Genomic DNA, 19,391 nt, shown 5'->3' on the forward strand with positions numbered 1-19,391 from the left:
GACAGTTGTGATTCCTGAGTAAGGCATGAGAAGCCTTTAAAAAGTATTCATCTTAATGCTGTTTTGCCGAATTACAGCTGTATCGGTATTTGAATTGAACATTCCCAAAACATGGTTCTTTGTAATCTCAAATCCCATTTGCAGCTCAGAAAAGTTTGCCATGATGATTGGTAATATTGAGAGCTAGAGTCCCAGTCTATCTGCTTGGGAGCTTATATAAGCAGAAAGGATTAGTATAAATAACCAATAAAATAAATGCCAGAGAGTGCCAAGTTATTAAAACCTTATTTGTACTGTCTTGTGGCTTTTCTGCCCATAGTCTCTCCAGCAGGAGAGTTAATCTCTAGGCTTTCCTGTAGAATGTGTCAAAAAAAAAAAAAAAAGATCAGGGAAAGTGAGGGCAGCTCTTATATATTTCATTTTGGAGATGCAGAGACTGAGCTTAGAGTGAGTAATCTCCAAAAAGATCTGTGCATCTTATTCTTATCCTGCTACAAAACTCAGTCTTATTTTGCCTAAGTGGGAAACCTCCTGAATTTGCAAAAGGGAACCTAAAAAAAGCCCAAACCTAACAGCTGGAAAGAAACAAGATTGATTAGGTACCAACAAACATCAGCTGCCAGTAATGTGTCAAACCGAAACTGCTGCCCTCTGGATCAACTAAATTACACATCTTGCCAACACATTTGGAACTGCAGGCATGTGTGTATTCATATTACCACAATCCCTTCCTGTGCTGCTATCTCCACCTAGCCACATGGCAAGAGCTATTGCCACAGATTCAAAAATAGTGTGTGGGAGCTCCAAGAGCCTGATATCAAGTAACAGCCTAAATGCTGAGGTCCTTCTCATTACATCATGGGAGCAATCCAAACTGGCAGTTTCCTGAGGGAAGGGCCTCACTTGGCTTGGCGAATGAAACACAAGCCCACAACTTGCTGTGAACATTTTAACTTAAATGTTTGCAACCAAAATGATGAAGTAACACAGCAATCGCAATGTCTCAATATCCTCCAGTGTGCATGGTAGAGAGAAGAGGAATGAAGAATACAACACTTCCGTTAACGAGACTTCAGATGATACTACTTACCCTGGAAATGGAGAGTGGCATATTGAAGTCCTTGCCACCTTGCAGTCTGAACCCCCATGGTGCTGGTCCATCCAGAAGAACCTTGTATGAGTCCATGTCACTCATTTCTAAGGGGTTAGAAAATATTAACTTAATAGTTACCCAAAACAGTAGAAACAAGTAACATCAGGCATGCAGAAGAGGAGTGGTGCCAAAAGGTGAGCGAATGATGGCATGCTGCAGAGCAAGATCTTAGAATTTTGCTATTTTATGCAAACAACATTGCCCAATTGCTGCACTATTAAACTTCTTCCATTTGCTCCAGAGCTAGTTTCATTCCCCACCCACTTCTTTACAGAAAATGTCCACAAGTTTTCTTTGTCCAAAAACATATTGAAAGCCTGTTAATAGAAGCCAAGGTACTTCTCTATTGAGTTGTATTTCCAATAGCCTTGATACACCAGAGCTTCAGATATTTGGAGCCAATTTACATGGTGTTTGGATGGGCTAGTTTTATATTCTCATCAATTTTGCTTAGGTGTTATTAAGTACCCGGAGTAGTTGGATAAATAAGGCTTCCACATACCTAGGCACTAAATTTACTCCTGGACAAGTACAAATGGGAGACTGACTTCTTTTCTTTTCTTAAAAAAAACAGGTTTTACATGCATTTATTTAATTAAACAGAATAGAGAAGGAAAACAATAAAAAAGAAAACAACAAAATAGCATTATATATATTCAAGGACTTCTACATGCATTTACATGATTATATACAGTACATGATTATCGTATTTCATTAGAACTACTGTATCTATGCAACTTCATAATTCCAATTCATGTCTTCAATCCATTCAATAATTGGGGCCATAAATGATTCCTTCCAATGTGAAAAGGCAAGACTTTTAGCAATCAGAAAGGTCCATGCAATAAGTATATAGTTCAAAAGAGTACTGATAACCAAACTATCTTAACCTGTCTCAACCTGCCTCAAACTCAACTTAGTATGCGGAGTGATACTTTGTCAGAACATAGCAATTTTAGGATGGTACAAAAATCTATTTTTCTCATGGCATCTCCAACAACACTGTTCTTTTGTAATGGGGCCTAATCAGGGTGAAAGATCTAAGATCTACTGAAATTTTCAGTAAATATGTTCCCACTGTTTAGGCAAAATGGAAATCTGCCAACTCCTTGTTCCATTCAGTTTTTTAAATGCATGGGTTAAATTTATCAACAAGAAGTATTTTTAAAAACCCTAATTCGGGGAAATTTTGCCTCTAATAATGCAGGTGTCCCTAAAGCTGAAAATGGAAGAGTTATGTAAAGACCTAATGCTTCAATCTATTTAATTCAGTATGACTGTTTTTCCTTGCATACCTCAAATCTATCGAGTTTAAGCCAACTTCCTATCTCCCCTATCAAAATAGGCTTCAAAAGCACCTCCAATTCTACAGCACTGTTTCTCAACCTTGACAGTTTGAAAATATGTGGACTTTAACTCTCAGAATTCCCCAGCCAGCAGCAGGCTAGGAAATTCTGGAAGTTGAAATCCATGTATTTTGAAATTGCCATAGTTGAGAAAGTGTGATCGATCGATTGATCCAAACACTGTTTTTACTGACAACCAACTTCCTATACATAAATAAATGTATTAAATTTATTTATTTATAGATTTAAAGTGGAGAAAAGCAAGGTTTTACACTTATTTAGGTAGGAAAAACTAAAGATACAAGTATAGATTAGGCAAAACCTGGCTCAAAAACAGTAACTGTGAGAGGGACCTTGGAGTCCTAGTGGACGATAACTTAAATATGAGCCAGCAATGTGCGGCAGCAGCCAAAAAAGCTAATACAATCCTTGGTTGTATAAACAGAGTCATAGAATCAAAAACAGGTGAAGTATTAGTACCGCTTTATAAAGTCTTAGTAAGGCCACACCTGGCATACTGCATCCAATTTTGGTCCCCATATTACAAAAAGATGTTGAGACGTTGAGTGCAGAGAAAAGCAACTAGGATGATTAAAGTCCTGGTGATTAAAACATATGAAGAATGGTTGCAGGAACTGGGTATGGCTAGTCTAGAGAAAAGAAGGACTAGGGGTGACATGACAGCAGTATTCCAATATTTGAGAGGCTGCCACAAAGAAGAGGGGGTCAACTTTTCAAAGCACCAAAAGGCAAGGCAAGAAACAATGGATGGAAATTAATCAAGGAGAGAAGCAACCTGGAACTAAGGAGAAACTTGCTAACAGTGAGAACAATTAACCAGTGGAACAGCTTGCCTTCACAAGTTGTGGGTACTTCATCACTGGAGGTTTTTAAGAAGAGATTGGATAGCCACTTGTCTCAAATTGTATACGGTCTCCTGCTTGAGCCGTGGGTTGGACTAGAAGACCTCCAAAGTCCCTTCCAGCTCTATTCTGACTGCTAAACTAGTCCTAAAATCAGAGAACCGTCCTTAATAATGTTCTGCACTCCTATAATTAGAAGGGAAATATCTGATACGAATGCTATTCTAAAGAGATAGGAAACAGGAAAAAAATGTTCTGCTTCTATGGCTAAGACAACTGGCCAGAGTTGGGAGGTTCCTGACATTCCTGAACCCCAGTACCCCTATTTACCATGGTAATGGTAAGAGCTTTTGTTCAAACAACGATTGGAGGACCACAGATTCCTCACTTTAGCAAGCTGCTGGGTGGGTAGCAAATAAAGATAGTAAATGGCAATGCCTAGAATCTCTCCTAATATTAAGGAAGAGGTATCTTCTCTTAGACATGGCTATCCCCTATCTCCTTACAACATAAGCTGATTAAAACCCCCTCCCTGTACAGTAAGCAGGAAAGGTTTCCTCTGAACACAAAGCCCTTCCTTTGCCTCCTCCATTTCCCACAGGCGGTGCGTTGTCTATATAAGGCAAGCATTACTGTCATGTTCCAAGGCTTGCTCATCAAGGCTGCAGCGCTCACTGGGAACTCTTCCAAGTGTCAACTTCGTTCTTATTTGATCTAATAGAAATCAGGACAAATCAGAAGGAAAAATGAAAAATGTACTCCCACACCCAAAACATTTTCTTTCTTTTAATGCAGGATGGATGGATGGGAGAATATATCGTGAAGACAAACGGGGGGGGGAGTATAATGACCCCCATCCGCTCCCTGAGAAAAAACTCTGGCAGCAGCAGCAGCATACAAGCTTGAACTATCCTTCAAGCACCCTTGGGGTGCTTCATCTTGGAACGTTTCCAAGAGTTTAATATCTTCTCTACTTGGGAATCACAGAGGAACATGCTTTGCTGGAAGAATCTGAGAGCCTAGATTTCTCCCACCTCCTCCCAAACCTGAGTCGGCAAAACATGCCTGGGCGGGCAGGAGGAATGTCTTATGCCTCACAACAAGAGCTCACTCATCAGTTATTTGACTGCCTGGTGCAAGGTTTCTACAGCATCCTCAGACTCACCAGAGCATCCCCAGCCAAGAGTACCAGGGTGAAGAGTGGTAGCATCCTGTGTAACTCAGCATTTGCAGTCTCAGGCTACGTCTGTGTTTCTCAACCTTTGTAGCTTTAAGATATCTGGACTTCAACTCCCAGAATTCCCCAAACAATATGCTGTCTGGGGAATTCTTGGCATTGAAGTCCAGCTATCTTAAAACTGCCAAAGTTGAGAAACACTGAACTACACAAACTTTGGTCCTTGGTGCTCTCTGAGCTTGATTGTTTCTTGCAGATGTTTCATTACCAACTAAGTAACATCATCAATGCAAGTAAGGGAGTGGGGTTTGCTCTCATTTTATATACTAGCGGCTTGCTCTGTCACTGTTCGTGGGAGTGGACTTGGTGGTTCCTTGATTGGGCTGTTGTTTACTGTCAGCTTGTTTATCTGAGTTGGTAGTTTCTTGACTGGAGTACTGTTTGCTTTTGTAGTTAGGAAACTATAATAATATAATCAACTCTCCTTGTGATAAAACATACTGGATATGGAGAAATAAAGGTGAATCAAGGTGCTGAGAAAAAGAAAGGCTCTCTCTAAATGAAGGAGAACACTAGTCAGCAGCGACAGGTTTTCATACAGTCAGATTTCTGCCTTATTAATCTCTATGCTTTTCTCACTAGTGACCAAGTTTTGAAGCAATGTGTCAGTTGGATAGGGTAACATACCTACATACACCAACAGGCACTGCTAGGATTTGCCTGCTGAAAAGGAAGGAGACAGGAACTACAGAGATTCCAGAAACAGACCCTGCTTCCCTCAAAGCACTCTGGCATTTTTAAAGAATAACAAATGTATTTGTTTACATGAATCAGAAATCACTTCATCGTGTTATTCTAAACAGGCATACATATCTATCTTGGCTGGAGGAAGGCTTGAAGTGTTGAGATTAGCATTAAGGTTGAAATGAAGAGATTATATTCAAGCAGGCTTTAACAATGTTTTAGGAGCTGACAGGCACATTTGAAATTTTGTGTATTTTACTAGTGTTTTCCCAAGATGGCTGCCCTGATATATATATCCAATCATAAAAAAAATCATTTATCAAAAAGTAAACTGACAAATTTACTTCCACAATCTCATCCCCAAATGGATGCTTTCCACAACCCAATTTATTTTTGCCTTTTTTTCTGAGCTGGTTATTATAAAGAAGAATGGGCTGTGTAACCATCCACCATTTTTATTTTCTATCTATAAGGTCTTCTGTAAGTAAAAAAATAACGCTAAAGCAATTGTGGACACACTGCAGACACAAGAATCTATGAGAGAACAAATTATGACAAAGGTGTCGTAACATAATAATGCAAATGATATGACTGAGATACCTCAGAAGACCTCATGATGCAAGCACATAATTTTGTCTGTGATGACAAAATCTGTGATTATGACACAGGTTATCATTTTGGTGTCACAGTGGCTTACAACATATATCTTTAATTTAGTTTTAATTATATATCTCAATATTGTCAGCCACTCAGAGTGGATGGCCATAATATATTTTACCCATGCTTTATAGTCTGAGTTACAAACAACGTGGAATCTCCTCTGACCATGATTCTGCAGCTACTGGTATTTTACAGCAGTTTCCAAAATTCCCACCCCAAGTGCACTGTGGCTGAATAGCAATAGCACTTAGACTTACATACTGCTCCATAGTGCTTTACAGCACACACTGAGTAGTTAACAATGTCAGCATATTGCCCCCAACAATCTGTGTCCTCATTTTACTGACCTCAGAAGGATGGAAGACTGAGTCAACCTTGAGCTGGTCAAGATTGAATTCCAGGCTATGTCCCCCTATAGCCTTCCCAAATGTCCTGAGCCATTGAAAGATTGCCCATCCCTGTGCTTTAAATTTAGAATTTTTCAAAAACTTAAGTCAGGCAAGGCAGAGTAATAGATAGGCATGAAGGAAGTTCCAATATAAGAGAATATCTGTAACTCTGGACTGAACTGTGGAATTCTTGGCGCTCTCTGAGCTTGGTTGTTTCATTGAACAAACAATTTCATTGCCCAAATATGACTTGCATTGATGATGTTACCTAGTTAGGTAAGGAAACTTCTGAAAGCAAACAACCAAGCTCAAAGAGCACCAAGAGCTGCACCAAGGAAGTTGACCATAGCATAGCATCTACAGGTAACCAACCACTCTGACAAGGAAATGGGTAACACACATACCAATATCATGAGATAAACTCTGTCCCATCAGACATACAGCACATAAATAAGTCAGAGAGTTCATTTCATGAGGTCAGTCACACATTTCATCACTTGCTTTGCTTCCCCTTCTTGATCCCCATTAGAATCCCTAATGATCTGAGGATCCTAAAGCAGAAATCAAACCTAAACTGGAAAGCTAATCAATCCACCGACAGACATTAACTAAAAAGTAGGGAATAAGGAGAGGCTTCTGCCTTGAAGCAGAAGAGAATGGTAAAATTACTCAAGCACTACTGTACTGTCTTGAAAGTAAAATCACTCCGCAATGCTGGAGTCCACTGTAAAAAAAAGGCAGATATTTTTTCCATATATTCACCAGCACTAAAGAAAAAGTCTATTGAATTTTAGTTTTTAATAAATAGCCTTCAACTCCCTTGCAAAGTTTAACACAAAAATACTCCTCTGTAATAAAACTTTTCAAAGTAAAAAAAGAAATATCCCTTCCTACTTTCCCCCTTCACTTTGGGAAAGAAAAACATATCTCTTATTTCATTACCTAGCTGAGTGACCCAATGGATTTTTGTTTGTTTTGCACACAAATCTCTCAACTTCAAGGAGGCAAGTTCTGTCCCAGGAGATAGCATGTTTAAAATCCCTAATGTTTGCAAATGTCAGAACTTTCATCTTTTCAGAGTAAGGTCACTTTGGAGTGGAGAGCAATGGAGAATGACTAGGCTTCCTTTCTCCCTCTTTAACCCTGCACTTCTCCAGAAGAAGTTTATTCATTATGTGGATTCAGCTGGCAGTTCTCCCAAATGGAAAGAACCAGATGAGCAATAGCCAGGGAGTATTAATCCCAATCCTCTTTGGAAATCTTTTTCCTCATTAATCTTGCTGTTTAAGATAAATGACTTAATAATGCAATAGCCCTGATCAACCACACTTTCCTTAAAATTAAGAAAGAATTTTGACACATGGGAACTGAACTTTGTTTTGGTTAGGAGGTCCCTTTACATCACAGGCTGATGTCATAGAGTAAGAAAGAAACACACATATATGATATGTATGCCATTTAGTTTATTTGTTCCCCTGACAAAACAATTTTTTAAGCTATCCAAACAAGAACCTCACTAGATAAAATCAAAAGATCATTTTGTTCAGAATTTTATTTCTCCATCGTGGGCAAAACTTTCTAAAACTCCATTAAAGAACAACTAGGAATTTTCCTACTGTCTTGTTTTCAAAGATATACTGTTTGTGTAGAGGGGGCTATTTATCACAACATCCCTTCCAAATCCATTCACCATCAGAATTAAAAAAAAAAAAAGTCCTATAGTTAAAATGACAGAGAAGAGCTATGCTTTACCATCTTAATAGCATCCCAGCTCAGGCCCACTACAAAAGCCACACTATCCACAGCTCACCTGGAGCTGGGTTCTCCTAAATGTTACAATACTGTATTAAGTTGAGCTCAAAGATACTGTAATATAAATGACAACGCGGAAAGGTCCATTTACTAGGAGGCAATACTACTGTACACAGGAGACTTCCCACACCTTGGAACAGCCCAGATGCATTGGGTAACAAAACTCTCACCATCCCTAACCAATGGCATCGTTGGCTGGGGCGAAGGATGTAATCCAAAAGACCGGAATAGTTAAATTCCAGGGGAGGCTAATAATGTTCATGTTTCCTCTTTCACGAAAAGCTCCTGATGCCACTTTGCAGCAGCCCGGGTTCCCTTCCCCGATTGAGAGGAGAGCCTGCCGTTGTCTGCAACCCCGCTGACTCCCAGAAAACGGGGCGTTCCGATCCGGCACAGGAAGCCGGGAAAGCCGGTAACAATCCAAGGAGGTAAAAAAAAGCTCATGCCCATCGCAGCAGACGCCACAAGGGCCGCGCAAACATCCCCAGACAGCGTCGCAGCAACCCGGACTCGGGGCGCCGAGGCTACGCGGCGCTTTGCATCGCGTCTGGCCCTCGGCGGCAAGATAGAAACGGGACTGGGGTGGGGGGGACGGGACGGATAGTCTCTGGATGACTTACTTGGTGCCCCGGCTCTTTCCACCTCCGGGACACGCGCCTAAGATGCGGGGTGGGGAAAAGAGGTGCGAGAAAGCCCAGGAAAGCAAACGGGGACCCACCGCCGTTTGCTCAAGGACGGTCGCTTTGCACCGCTCCGGCGCGATCCGGGCTACAACGGAGACCCAAGTCACGTCTCGGTAGTTAGTTCAGTGGCCAGGCTCTCCACCCTCCCCTTCCCGAGGCTACAGCAGCCTTAAGGCTCCCCGAGAAAAGGCCAAATCTAATCTACCGCTTTCCCGTCTCCCCCATAAAGTGGGCTACCTACCTTGCAGGGCCCGCGCACGGCAGTCTCCCCTGCCTCGGCTCTCACGGAGGGGGCCGCTAAATGCTCCAGCGCGCTCGCCGCCGCGCAAACGAGAGCGAGCCTTTATATATATATATACCTCGCGCTCCTCTCCGGCCGGGATAGGAGAGCCCCGCCTGCTCAGCGTTCAGCCAAGCCCCCTGAGCGCCTTTTGGTAAGAGAGCGCATGCGCGGCGGTGGGAAGAAAGCGCCTCCTCGGCGCGAAGGCTCCCCCTGGAGTCGCTGCTGGGGGTGATGTCGCCGGGGAGGGCGCGGCCGCGGCCGCGGGCGCCGCCGGTGACTTCCAAGCCCGGCGATTGTGGGACTGGATAAGCAAGAAAAGCGATTCCCCTTTTGGTGGAGAGATGGGGCGCGCCCCGTTGACATTCGGCTGCTAGCCGGGTCTTGAAAAACCTTTCTTGGGAAGAAACAAGCCCAGGAAATTGTGGCTGCTCCCTTTCCAAGTCGGCGGGATGTAAATTAGCGTTGCCGTATTTGAACACAGGAAAATAGAGAACGCCTGGAAATGTTTGGGGTGGGGGGGGGAGGGCTCTTTCTGGAGGGAAACAGAAACTTTACATATGCTCAGGAGATACTTGTTGCTTCACACAACTGAGGAGTGAAGATCTCTGCATTGACTGACTTTTAAACCATCTGTAAGCTGTTTCTATTTTTTTTTTTTAAAGGCGACATTGTACAGTAATACCTAAAGGCAAGAAAGCAAACTCGAGGGGGAAGGATTTGAAATTGGGGGGGATTGTTTCCACAGTCCATCTTATCCACTCCCTGGGTAGAATAGCTTAATCTGATGTGTGGGCAGTCTGGGAAGTGGCCCAGATAGAATTAAGACTTTGGTACAGTACAGCATTCCAAAGTCAGAAAACATGCCATATAAAGTAATCGGTAATAGCTCGCATGATCCTTATGTTTGCAGTACTTTTTCCCCAGAGGAGGCAAATAATAGATGCCAGGGTAGTTCACCACACAAAACCAGCCGCACAAGAGACTCCTCTTCCAAAGGGACTCCCAGCAATGAGAATGCAGCATATTCCAAAGCCATTGTTTGCCATTTCCGATCAGGCCAAACTCTCAACCTCTCCTGAATATGGTGAAACTTTTTTCCCTACTTGATTCTTTATTGCCCACGTGTGCACTGTTCCAGATCATAAAAATGGATTTGATCTAATTGTTATCAAGCACCAGGTTGTTAAAGGTGCCAAATAAACTATATCTATTGATCCTGGATCAAATTAAAAAGGGTTCATCATTAGGTGGAGTAAGCTGTCTCCCCTAAATGTATGGGCTTTTGTGTACAGAAAAAGCGTACACAATGATTCTGACAGAGTTGCACATACACAAAGCCAGCTCAGGTTTATAGCATGTAAGGCAATTACTTTTAAGTGGTGCAATTTAAGGGACATTTCCATGTTGAAAACAATGAGCAAGACTGGACTAGTTCCCTGCATGAGCAAAAACTGAAATGATACATCACCATTTTTGGGATAAAACCTCTGAGGAACTTTTGCACTTTGCACAGGAATCTAGCTTTGTCCAAAAACGAAGACTGTTCTCTCTGCCTGAGTGTGATGAAGTAGACAACAATTAAGCTGGTCCTGGTTTTATAAAAGATATCACACATCTATTCTTTACAAGTGGGATTCAATTTTGTGTGGTTTCTCAAAGCTCTGAGGCAGGAATTTTCTTACAGAAAGTAGAGGTATTAACAAATGAGCTTTTCATTGGCCAATTACCCTAATTGCACAGAATTTACTGAGATGAATGGGAATATCATTTTTGCAACCCACCCATGCCTTCCCAGAGTTTTCTTCACATTTTTTTTCTTACCAAAGAAAACTTAGGAAAGACAAAATCACTGGATAATAATCTCAAAATTATTATTAGCAGTAGAAACTCTCAATTTGGAAGGACTCCAAAGCTTTCTAATGAATTTTCAACACCTCTGAAAATTATAATGCCTGAGCTTCTTTCAGGAGCCACAACAGTTATACTAGCTTCAGACAATTGTGATGAGGGTGGATCTCAAACCTCTTTTGTGCTTTAACTTGTTGAAGCTATGTACTGCTTTGTTTCCAAATTACATCTTTGTTATTATCATCGACCAATTTAAAATAAGAAGGTAACAAAGCAAGCAAAACATTAGCATGAAGAGTATGTTGGTAAGATCCAGGTAACGTTCTAGTGATTCTGGGATTTTGTTTTGCATGCTTATAATTCCTAGGGCAATCTGCCATAATCCTTTTTTGAAGAGAAAAAGAAGTTCATTAGAGATTTCATAGCTTCAATTATTTGCAGTGTTCAACTTGTGTGCCCATAACTTTCCTCCACTTACTCGTGTTCACACAATGAATTAAGGACCTTCTACTGCAGCCATTTTCAATTAGCTCTCCTCTCAAAATCTTCCCCCAAAGATGAAAAATATACATACCGGTACCTAAAAGTACAAGAAAAGGATTATACTTTTCTGTAAAAGGATTATACTATGTCTATATACTATACTATACCTTACATACTATAATACTATGTAAGGTGGCCTTAAGTGTGGTTTTCTGAGGAAAATCTTTAAAGATTTATTTATAGTACAGAAAGTATTTCGTTTCTTATTTTCACAAATCTTGAAAGATTAGAGGGAAAAGTACTTTAGAGATGCAAATAACCAAAGAAAATAGCAAAAACTTGAAAGTAGTGTTCATGCATATGGAATCAATACATATGGATTTATGTACACACACACCAGTTCCATCAATACTATATGAAGGTCATCAGAGGACACCTTACGGAGGAGTTAAAAGCCAGCGCAGAGCCAGGAAAAATTACTGGGCCAATGCAACTGCATAGCTGAATAAGGCAAATCTCCAGTTGCTTTCTTTTCTATTTAAGGCAAAATGCTGTGATTCACAATTCCCAGAATGAATTGTCATGTTAGAAAGAAGATGACAAAGCTCACACTCTCCAGATTTCTTACCTTGTAAACAATAACATAGTTTGTTGAGAAGCCAGTTCTTTCCAATTCCAAAATATTGTCTAATACTGTATTTATTAAATATCCATAGGTTTTTGTAGTAGGCAAGAATCTATGATCTTGCTGCATTTACTTCAGTCTAAATAACTTCAGTCTAACAGAAGACGGCAAGACCAAGATGGCTGAGAACCATGTTTACCTTTGATTTTTCAACCACGAAATGTTGCCAAGTGTGTGGAAGTAAACTGCTAAATTTATTCATTTTTTTAATCCTACCATTCTTCTAAAGTGATTGTGATATATTTTTTCTTCCAATGATATCCTCCCCCAAAGCCTTGTGAAGCAGTTTAATCTGTTCCAAAGTAAATCATTATCTTGATCTGCATAGCACGGTTAAGTCATATTGTGATTTGTTACATTTTGCCTTAATACAACGTGTACTTTAGCTGTTAGGTATTATAAATCATGGTTTCTGATTTAGTGTTCTGTGAATCAAGCTGATATGACTGGGTTTATACATCATGCTAAACAGTTTAGGTTTATTGAATTAATCACAATTATCTGGGTTCATACAATGTAGCACAATAGCAGGATTCTCACAATCTAAAGCAAGCAAACTTAGTTGCATGATGTATGAATTTGACTAACTACTCTGTTTCCCCCCAAATAAGACAACCTCTGATAATAAGCCCAATTGGGTTTTTGAGCGCATGGCAATAAGGCCAAGCACGTATTTCAGGGTTAAAAAAAATATAAGACAGGGTCTTATTTTCGGGGAAACACGGTAGTTTATAGTCCAATGTGTAAACTTGGCTATTATGACAGAGGAGTTAACAATTGAACCCAATTCTAAGTGGCCTATATCTTGCTTTATTAGTTTATATTATATTATTTATATTTATATTATATTATAAATATTATAGTTTAATATTTCTGTCAAACTTCTAGCAATGAGCTTTCCATTCTCCCAACTGCTGCCGAGCACTCATCTTGCCAAAAGAACAAAAGTGTGAAAACCCTTTTTCAGGTCTGTTCAAAACAGACCAAGTTTTCTTTCCAAAGGAGATGTGTGAGAGACACAGTGGCCCAGTGTGGCACTCCAGCTTCCACCATACTAGATTTCAAACTCTGAAATCCTGAATGCTGCTGTTAGAAATATTTATGGTATTTATCAAGTGCATATATTTTTTTATTTATTGGTAGCCCATCTTACCACAGGGTAAATATCAAATTAATTGGACTTGCATGTCCACTGTAATGGTAAATTAGTGGCTTGTGGGACCTTTTATGGTGGGTAATCTATTTATTTAGAATTATTATGCAGAAACTGATGATTTTGAAAGTAAATCTCAATGCTACCACAAAGGAAAGGCTCAGCATCAGGCTATTTTTGCATGTCTACATGCAAAAAGAAGAAAATGCAGAATTCAGATGTTGGCCAGTAGCTCAGATACACCCTTTTCTAGTCTAACAGTCCCTCTGCATTATATGATGCTGTAGTTTAATAAGTTCGGTCCTCATTTGGTTATGTTTTTAAGGATGTTCTTTCAATTGTTTTGTTTATTTGCAAAGGACTGGTTTCTCATAAGCCTGCTGAAATCTTCTCTTTTTGAGTATGTGCAATCTTCATAGAATATACACTTTTTAAAACAGTAGTACTTTTTTTTAATGTACATTTTGAAAAGAATAGATCTGGTAAATTAGGTTCATATATATATGTTAAAAAGCAGAAGAGAGGTAGTTATGCTTATAGCTCAGTTTAACTTGGTGTTTTCCTATAAATAAAAATGTAGGGATTGAAATGAAATGAAATGAAATGAAATGAAATGAAATGAAATGAAATGTAGAGAATTGAAATATTTAGATACCTAAACTAGTTATATCAAGTCTACTTTCACAACAGAGGTCAGAGGCCAGCCAGTGTGTATGGAGTATTCCCTTTTACAAAGGGAATTATAGTATTTTTTCCGCTTTCTTCAATGGAAAGGAATGATTTCATTTATCAAGGAGCTATTGGTTTTATAGCAACAATAAAATTGTGCTGATATCCGTTTAGCTCCTCCATGTATTCTTACATTCACTGCACAATTCATGGCAACCCTGCACACTAGGTACTACACTTTTGCAACAGTCCTTCATAACTAGTTTGATTTCCAGGTGACAAGTAACTGCTTTGATTAAAAAAAAAACATCAAAGCTTCTACTCTGCAAACTATCCCAGATATCCGGGCTTCTTCGCTGGCATTCAAGCTGTTTGACTATTAGGTTCAAAGGACAGAAGATAACATTCACTCTACCTATCAAAAGATATTTGTGACTTGCCAGGAAGCAGAGACTGAAACACACAGTAGACGTGATGGTGAATGGGGGTGCTGGGTCAGGCAGAATGGCCCTCGCTTCCAGATGGATTCTTTCTACTGCTGATGTTTGATAAAATCCAGTGATGAAGAAATGACCCTTCTTATGGTTCAGAGTGATTCTTTAACATGGTTTGAAAGGATATCTGCCTCTGCTAGATACTATAAAGTACGGGCAATCCTCGACTTACAACAGTTCATTTAGTGACCATTCAAAGACAATAGCTCTGAAAAAAGTGACATGACTTTTTCACACTTATGACCATAGCAGCATCCCTATGGTCACATGATAAAAATTCAGATGCTTAGCAACTGGTTCGTATTTATGATGGTTGCATGTGATCCTCTTTTGCGACCTTCCATCAAGCAAAGTCTATGGGGGATGCAGACCAGTGGTGGTATTCAGCTGGTTCTATCAGGATTGAACGAACTGGTGGCGGCGGCTGCAGGAGGCTCCGCCCACCTGCCCGGATGTCATCACATCCTGTTTTTGATGCTTTGCACATGTGCGAAAGGGTCTGCGCATGCGCAGAGGTGGCGTGTGCGAGCAAAGTGTGTGCACGCACACTCACATTTGCAAACCAGTAGCGAAGGTAAGTGAATACCACCCCTGATCCAGACTCACTTAACAACCGTGTTACTAACTTAACAAATGCAATGATTCAAAACTCACTTAACAAATGTTTCACTTAACACCTGAAATGTTGGGCTTAACTGTCGTAACTCGGGGACTACCTGTATTTGGTTTAGCATGTTAGGTAAAACTAACTACTGGATATGTAAGCTGTAATTTATGGCAGCATGTTGAATGAAACACAGTTAAGCAAACTGATTTAGAGCTATACATGAATCCAATTATACTGTTTTAATTACGAAATGTTGACATCCATAGGTGTTGTCCTATGGATTATACTCCATTAACCTTAGTAGCATAAGAGAACATAATGACTACGTGTGTACAGTATGTTTAACTTATTTACTGTTGTACCTGTAGGGAACATGTTACGTAATTCTATAGCCGTTGAGAGAGTGAAAGAAAACTAATGTCTAGCATCAGAAAGGTGCAGCCTAGTTTCTCCCAAAATGGGGTTATTAAAAGATGGTTCTGAGGTCTGTATATACACTCACAATTTATTCTGTTGCAGCCAGGGGTGAAATCCAGCAGGTTGTGGAGAACCGGTAGCAAAAATTTTGAGTAGTTCGGAGAACCGGCAAATACCACCTCTGGCTGGCCCCAGAATGGGGTGGGAATGGAGGTTTTGCAATATCCTTCCTCCAGGAGTGGGGAGGAATGGGGATTTTGCAGTATCTTTCCCTTGGAGTGGGGTGGGAATAGAGATTTTGCAGTATCCTTCCCTTGCCACGCCCACCAAGCCACGTCCACAGAACCAGGAGTAAAAAAAATTGAAGTCCACCACTGGTTGCAGCTATGTACCTCCCAGATGTTAAGATCTGAATTCAGAATTATTACAAAACTGCTTCCAGGGGAGGAAAAGGCAATGAAAGAATGTAAAAACAAAACTGAAAAGCTACAGAGTTGGAAGAGGAGGAGCAACGTTTGCAGGGACTAAAGAAACAGAGAGGTCTAACACAATCGTGAAGCCAATTCCTTTAATAGCCACCATTTTAAGCTTAATTATCCTCTGCTTGTAGTCTTCTAGAAGAGTCAGTAAAAAGAAAAGAAACTGGAGCTCTGGAGTGGAAATAACTTTACAATCCTCTTCAGTAACTCAGATTCCACAAAACTCATTTTTAAGATATTGGCTGGTTTCATTTCTCTTACCTCCGTCTTAAATTACACATTACAACACAAGCAGTTGGTGCAGAAGGGTGAAACATACTGTGTACATGATCCTACAGATGTTGAGCAATAATTCTCATTAACCCTAGCCAGATATGAAACAATATATTGTCTCATATTCACTCCGGTATCCCAAAGTTAATGGAGGCGGCATCATCACTGGCTATATTCTGACACTTAAGTTGTTGAATTCTCAGCAAGCTTTGTCCTGGCTCAAGATTCAGATGGCTCTCGACAGGCTTGAACACTGGGCTCTGTCTAACAAATTAAATTCAGTATAGAGAAAAGTAAGGTTTTACTCTTAAGCAAGAAACCCAAATGTACATTACATGTGCAGATTAGGTGAAACCTAAGAGAACTGAGAGGGATCTTGGGAGTTCAAGTGGACAATCGGCTTTTAAGAAGAGACTGGAATGGAATTGACTAAAAGACCTCCAAGGTTCCTTCCAACCAGTGGTAGGTTTCACTTACCTTTGCTACGGGTTCGCTCGCACACATGCCCACTTCTGCACATGCGCAGAGCGTATTTGATGATGTCCAGGCGGGTGGGCGGAGCCTCCTGCGACCGCTGCTACCGATTCACTCGAACTGGGGCAAACCAGTAGCAACCCATCACTGCTTCCAACTCTGTTATTCTGGCCATGCTGAGTTTATAGCAAATGGGAATATTTGAGGACCATGTGGCCCTATAACATATTACTCGCTGAAGGAGCTGATCAGCTCACCCCCTCTGCTGGATAAACCTAATAGTGCAGCAGTCAGGATACTTGTCCTTATGCAGGAGACCCATCCAAATGGAAACCACCCTAACATAAATTTGTGTTGGCCGAACAGAAACGTTAGCTCTAAGCTTGCACCTGGGCTCTCTCCTTATCCTACTCATTTGAAATTTATTTTATTTATTTTATTTTATTTTATTTCTATACCGCCCTTCTCCTGCTGGACTCAGGGCGGTGTACAGCCGAGATAAAACATAGCATTTAAAATTTAAAAAGAGTTTAAAAAACAAATAATTGAGTAATAAATTGTACTGACTCGCAGCCTTACCCCTCCTGATTTATTGATTTGTGACTGATTCCTGAGCTATCACTTAAGCTACTGCACTGGCAGAGCAGGGCCTTTCGTCCTTTTTACTGAGGCCTGGAGTTGTTTACAGCAAGTTGCCTGCTGCTTCTATTCAGGGAGCACATCTGGATTTGCTTAGTCAAGCAAAGCAGGAAGTGGCTCCATTATTGTCTTCAGATGGTGGCAACAGGAAATCTTCCTTCTATCCACTCCATGCGTTTGCTGCAGCCTGTAAACTGAGCTCTTGTGGGGGGAAAAAGAACCTCCCTCATTTTTCTACACAGAGCTGACAGATGGCCTATATTTTAAGACTGGTCTATATTTCAAAGCACTACAGCTCTAAAGTTTATTTTTGTACCCTTTCTTTCCAAAACAAATCAATCCAAAACAAATCATAGCATACTGTACTGTAGTATTAATGTTCATGTATACAGATGTATACATATACACACTTATCCATGTATTTGTGTGTATGTGGGCTATGCATAGAAAATATGATAGATACTGCCTTTCTCTGGGTTTTGTGGCTTTGACCCACTGTGGCAACACTTAAACTATATTTCTGTAGTTAACACACCAAGCTTGTATGGTTTGCATATCGAAGTGCACTCTAGTCCATTAAGTTTATGCTGCAATAAACTCCATATGGTTCGTTAATTAAACTACGGTTTTAGTGGTGTTGATGCTCTAATTCATAGGCTCATATTCTTTCTTCTGGATGTATTTACTGTATTAGGCTCAGGTTGATGGCTATTTATTTATTTGAATTCTGCCTTTATTATCATTTATAAGGATAATAATATAAATAATTGAATTATTTATAATTCAAGGCAGCAAACATATTCAACACACCTTCCTCCTCCTATTTTCCCCACAAGAACTCTGTGAAGTGAGTTGGGTTGATAGTGACAGGCCCAAAGTCACCCAGCTGGCTTTCATGGCCAAGACGGGACTAGAATTTATGGTCTCTGCCTTTTTAACGTGGTGCCTTAACTACTAGAGTGACTAAACTGGCACTCCATTAGAGTTCCATTAAGAAAAAAAAGGCAAATTCATAAACCTAAAAGCCAAGATTCCTCCCTTTTTTGTGTATAAGACTGATCTTACTTACAGCTTTTCACAGAACCAAATGTCTACATGGCAACTCTTTCACAGTGCTTCACAATAGTTGCCTCTTCTCTCTCTGATCTTTTGCACTGTCAAAGTGAAGTGCTGATATTCCAACTTATTAATCAAAAGACACTGTAAAACTATTATTTTTCTAAAGATAAAAAATGGGATGTTCTCATCCAAATACATACCAAGAAATATATTTCTAAAAGGTTAGGCATTTACAAAATCAAATTCATAAATACCATTTCTCATAGAGTTCTCAGTTCTTGGATGTTTTCCTCCTCTAGGCATGTGGAGAAAACTGGTTTAGATGGAAGATTATTTCAATATATGATTACTGTGGTACTATATGCACAAAGATGGAAAGATTTGGCATTATCCACCATGGAGGAATGGTTGGTGAAATTGACAGAACTTGCTGAGAGGGATAAACTGATTTCTTTGATTACAAAAAGGATAATATTTATATTTATTGATGACTGGAAACCTCTTATGGACTTTTTGAATAAAAATGAAAGTGATTTACGTTTGATGATTAGACAGGATAGGTTATAAAAAGAAGAAAGCCATGATGTAACTTTAAAAACAGAGGGGTTAAAATATAATTGTACTTATAATTTCTATGAAGAATTTTGGAAGCTGCTTCCCTATATATCTTTTATTTTTTCCTACTTTTTTCCTTTTTTTCTTCTACTTTTAGCTTTTTCTTTTCATATACTCTGTTCTATTTTAGATTGTGTTAGTTATTACTATTGCTGTTAAAACTTTCAATAAAAATTATGTATATAAAAAAGAGACAGTTGGTTTAGAGCCCGTTATTACTGTTGCTATGAGGCTAAGCTTTCTTGATGCAACTATTAATCTTGATAATTACTGTTGGGATTGTTTAGCGATTTTGTCCTGCTTTTGTTTATTATGGATAATTAGTTGGAGCAGTTATATTAACTACTTAATACACTAACTAATTAAATTGCAATTATTTATGAGCA

General features: G+C 39.8%; 1 protein-coding gene across 1 annotated transcript in view; it reads right to left on the bottom strand.

The window, feature by feature from the left end:
- Positions 1 to 9,197, bottom strand: part of LOC139312396 (PDZ and LIM domain protein 7-like) — a 58,113-nt gene extending 48,916 nt beyond the window's left edge. Inside the window, exons 1-2 of the mRNA XM_070937145.1 lie at positions 9,069 to 9,197; positions 1,091 to 1,197 (exon numbers count right to left, since the gene is read on the bottom strand). Of these exons, the coding sequence (XP_070793246.1) occupies positions 1,091 to 1,195 (105 nt within the window). The 5' untranslated portion in view covers positions 1,196 to 1,197; positions 9,069 to 9,197. The remainder of the gene's footprint in view (positions 1 to 1,090; positions 1,198 to 9,068) is intronic.
- Positions 9,198 to 19,391: the final 10,194 nt, after the last annotated feature.

This window comes from Pituophis catenifer, unplaced genomic scaffold (assembly GCF_029215685.1).
Source record: "Pituophis catenifer annectens isolate HBS135680 unplaced genomic scaffold, rPitCat1.0.hap2 SCAF_2, whole genome shotgun sequence".
NCBI lineage: Eukaryota > Metazoa > Chordata > Lepidosauria > Squamata > Colubridae > Pituophis > Pituophis catenifer.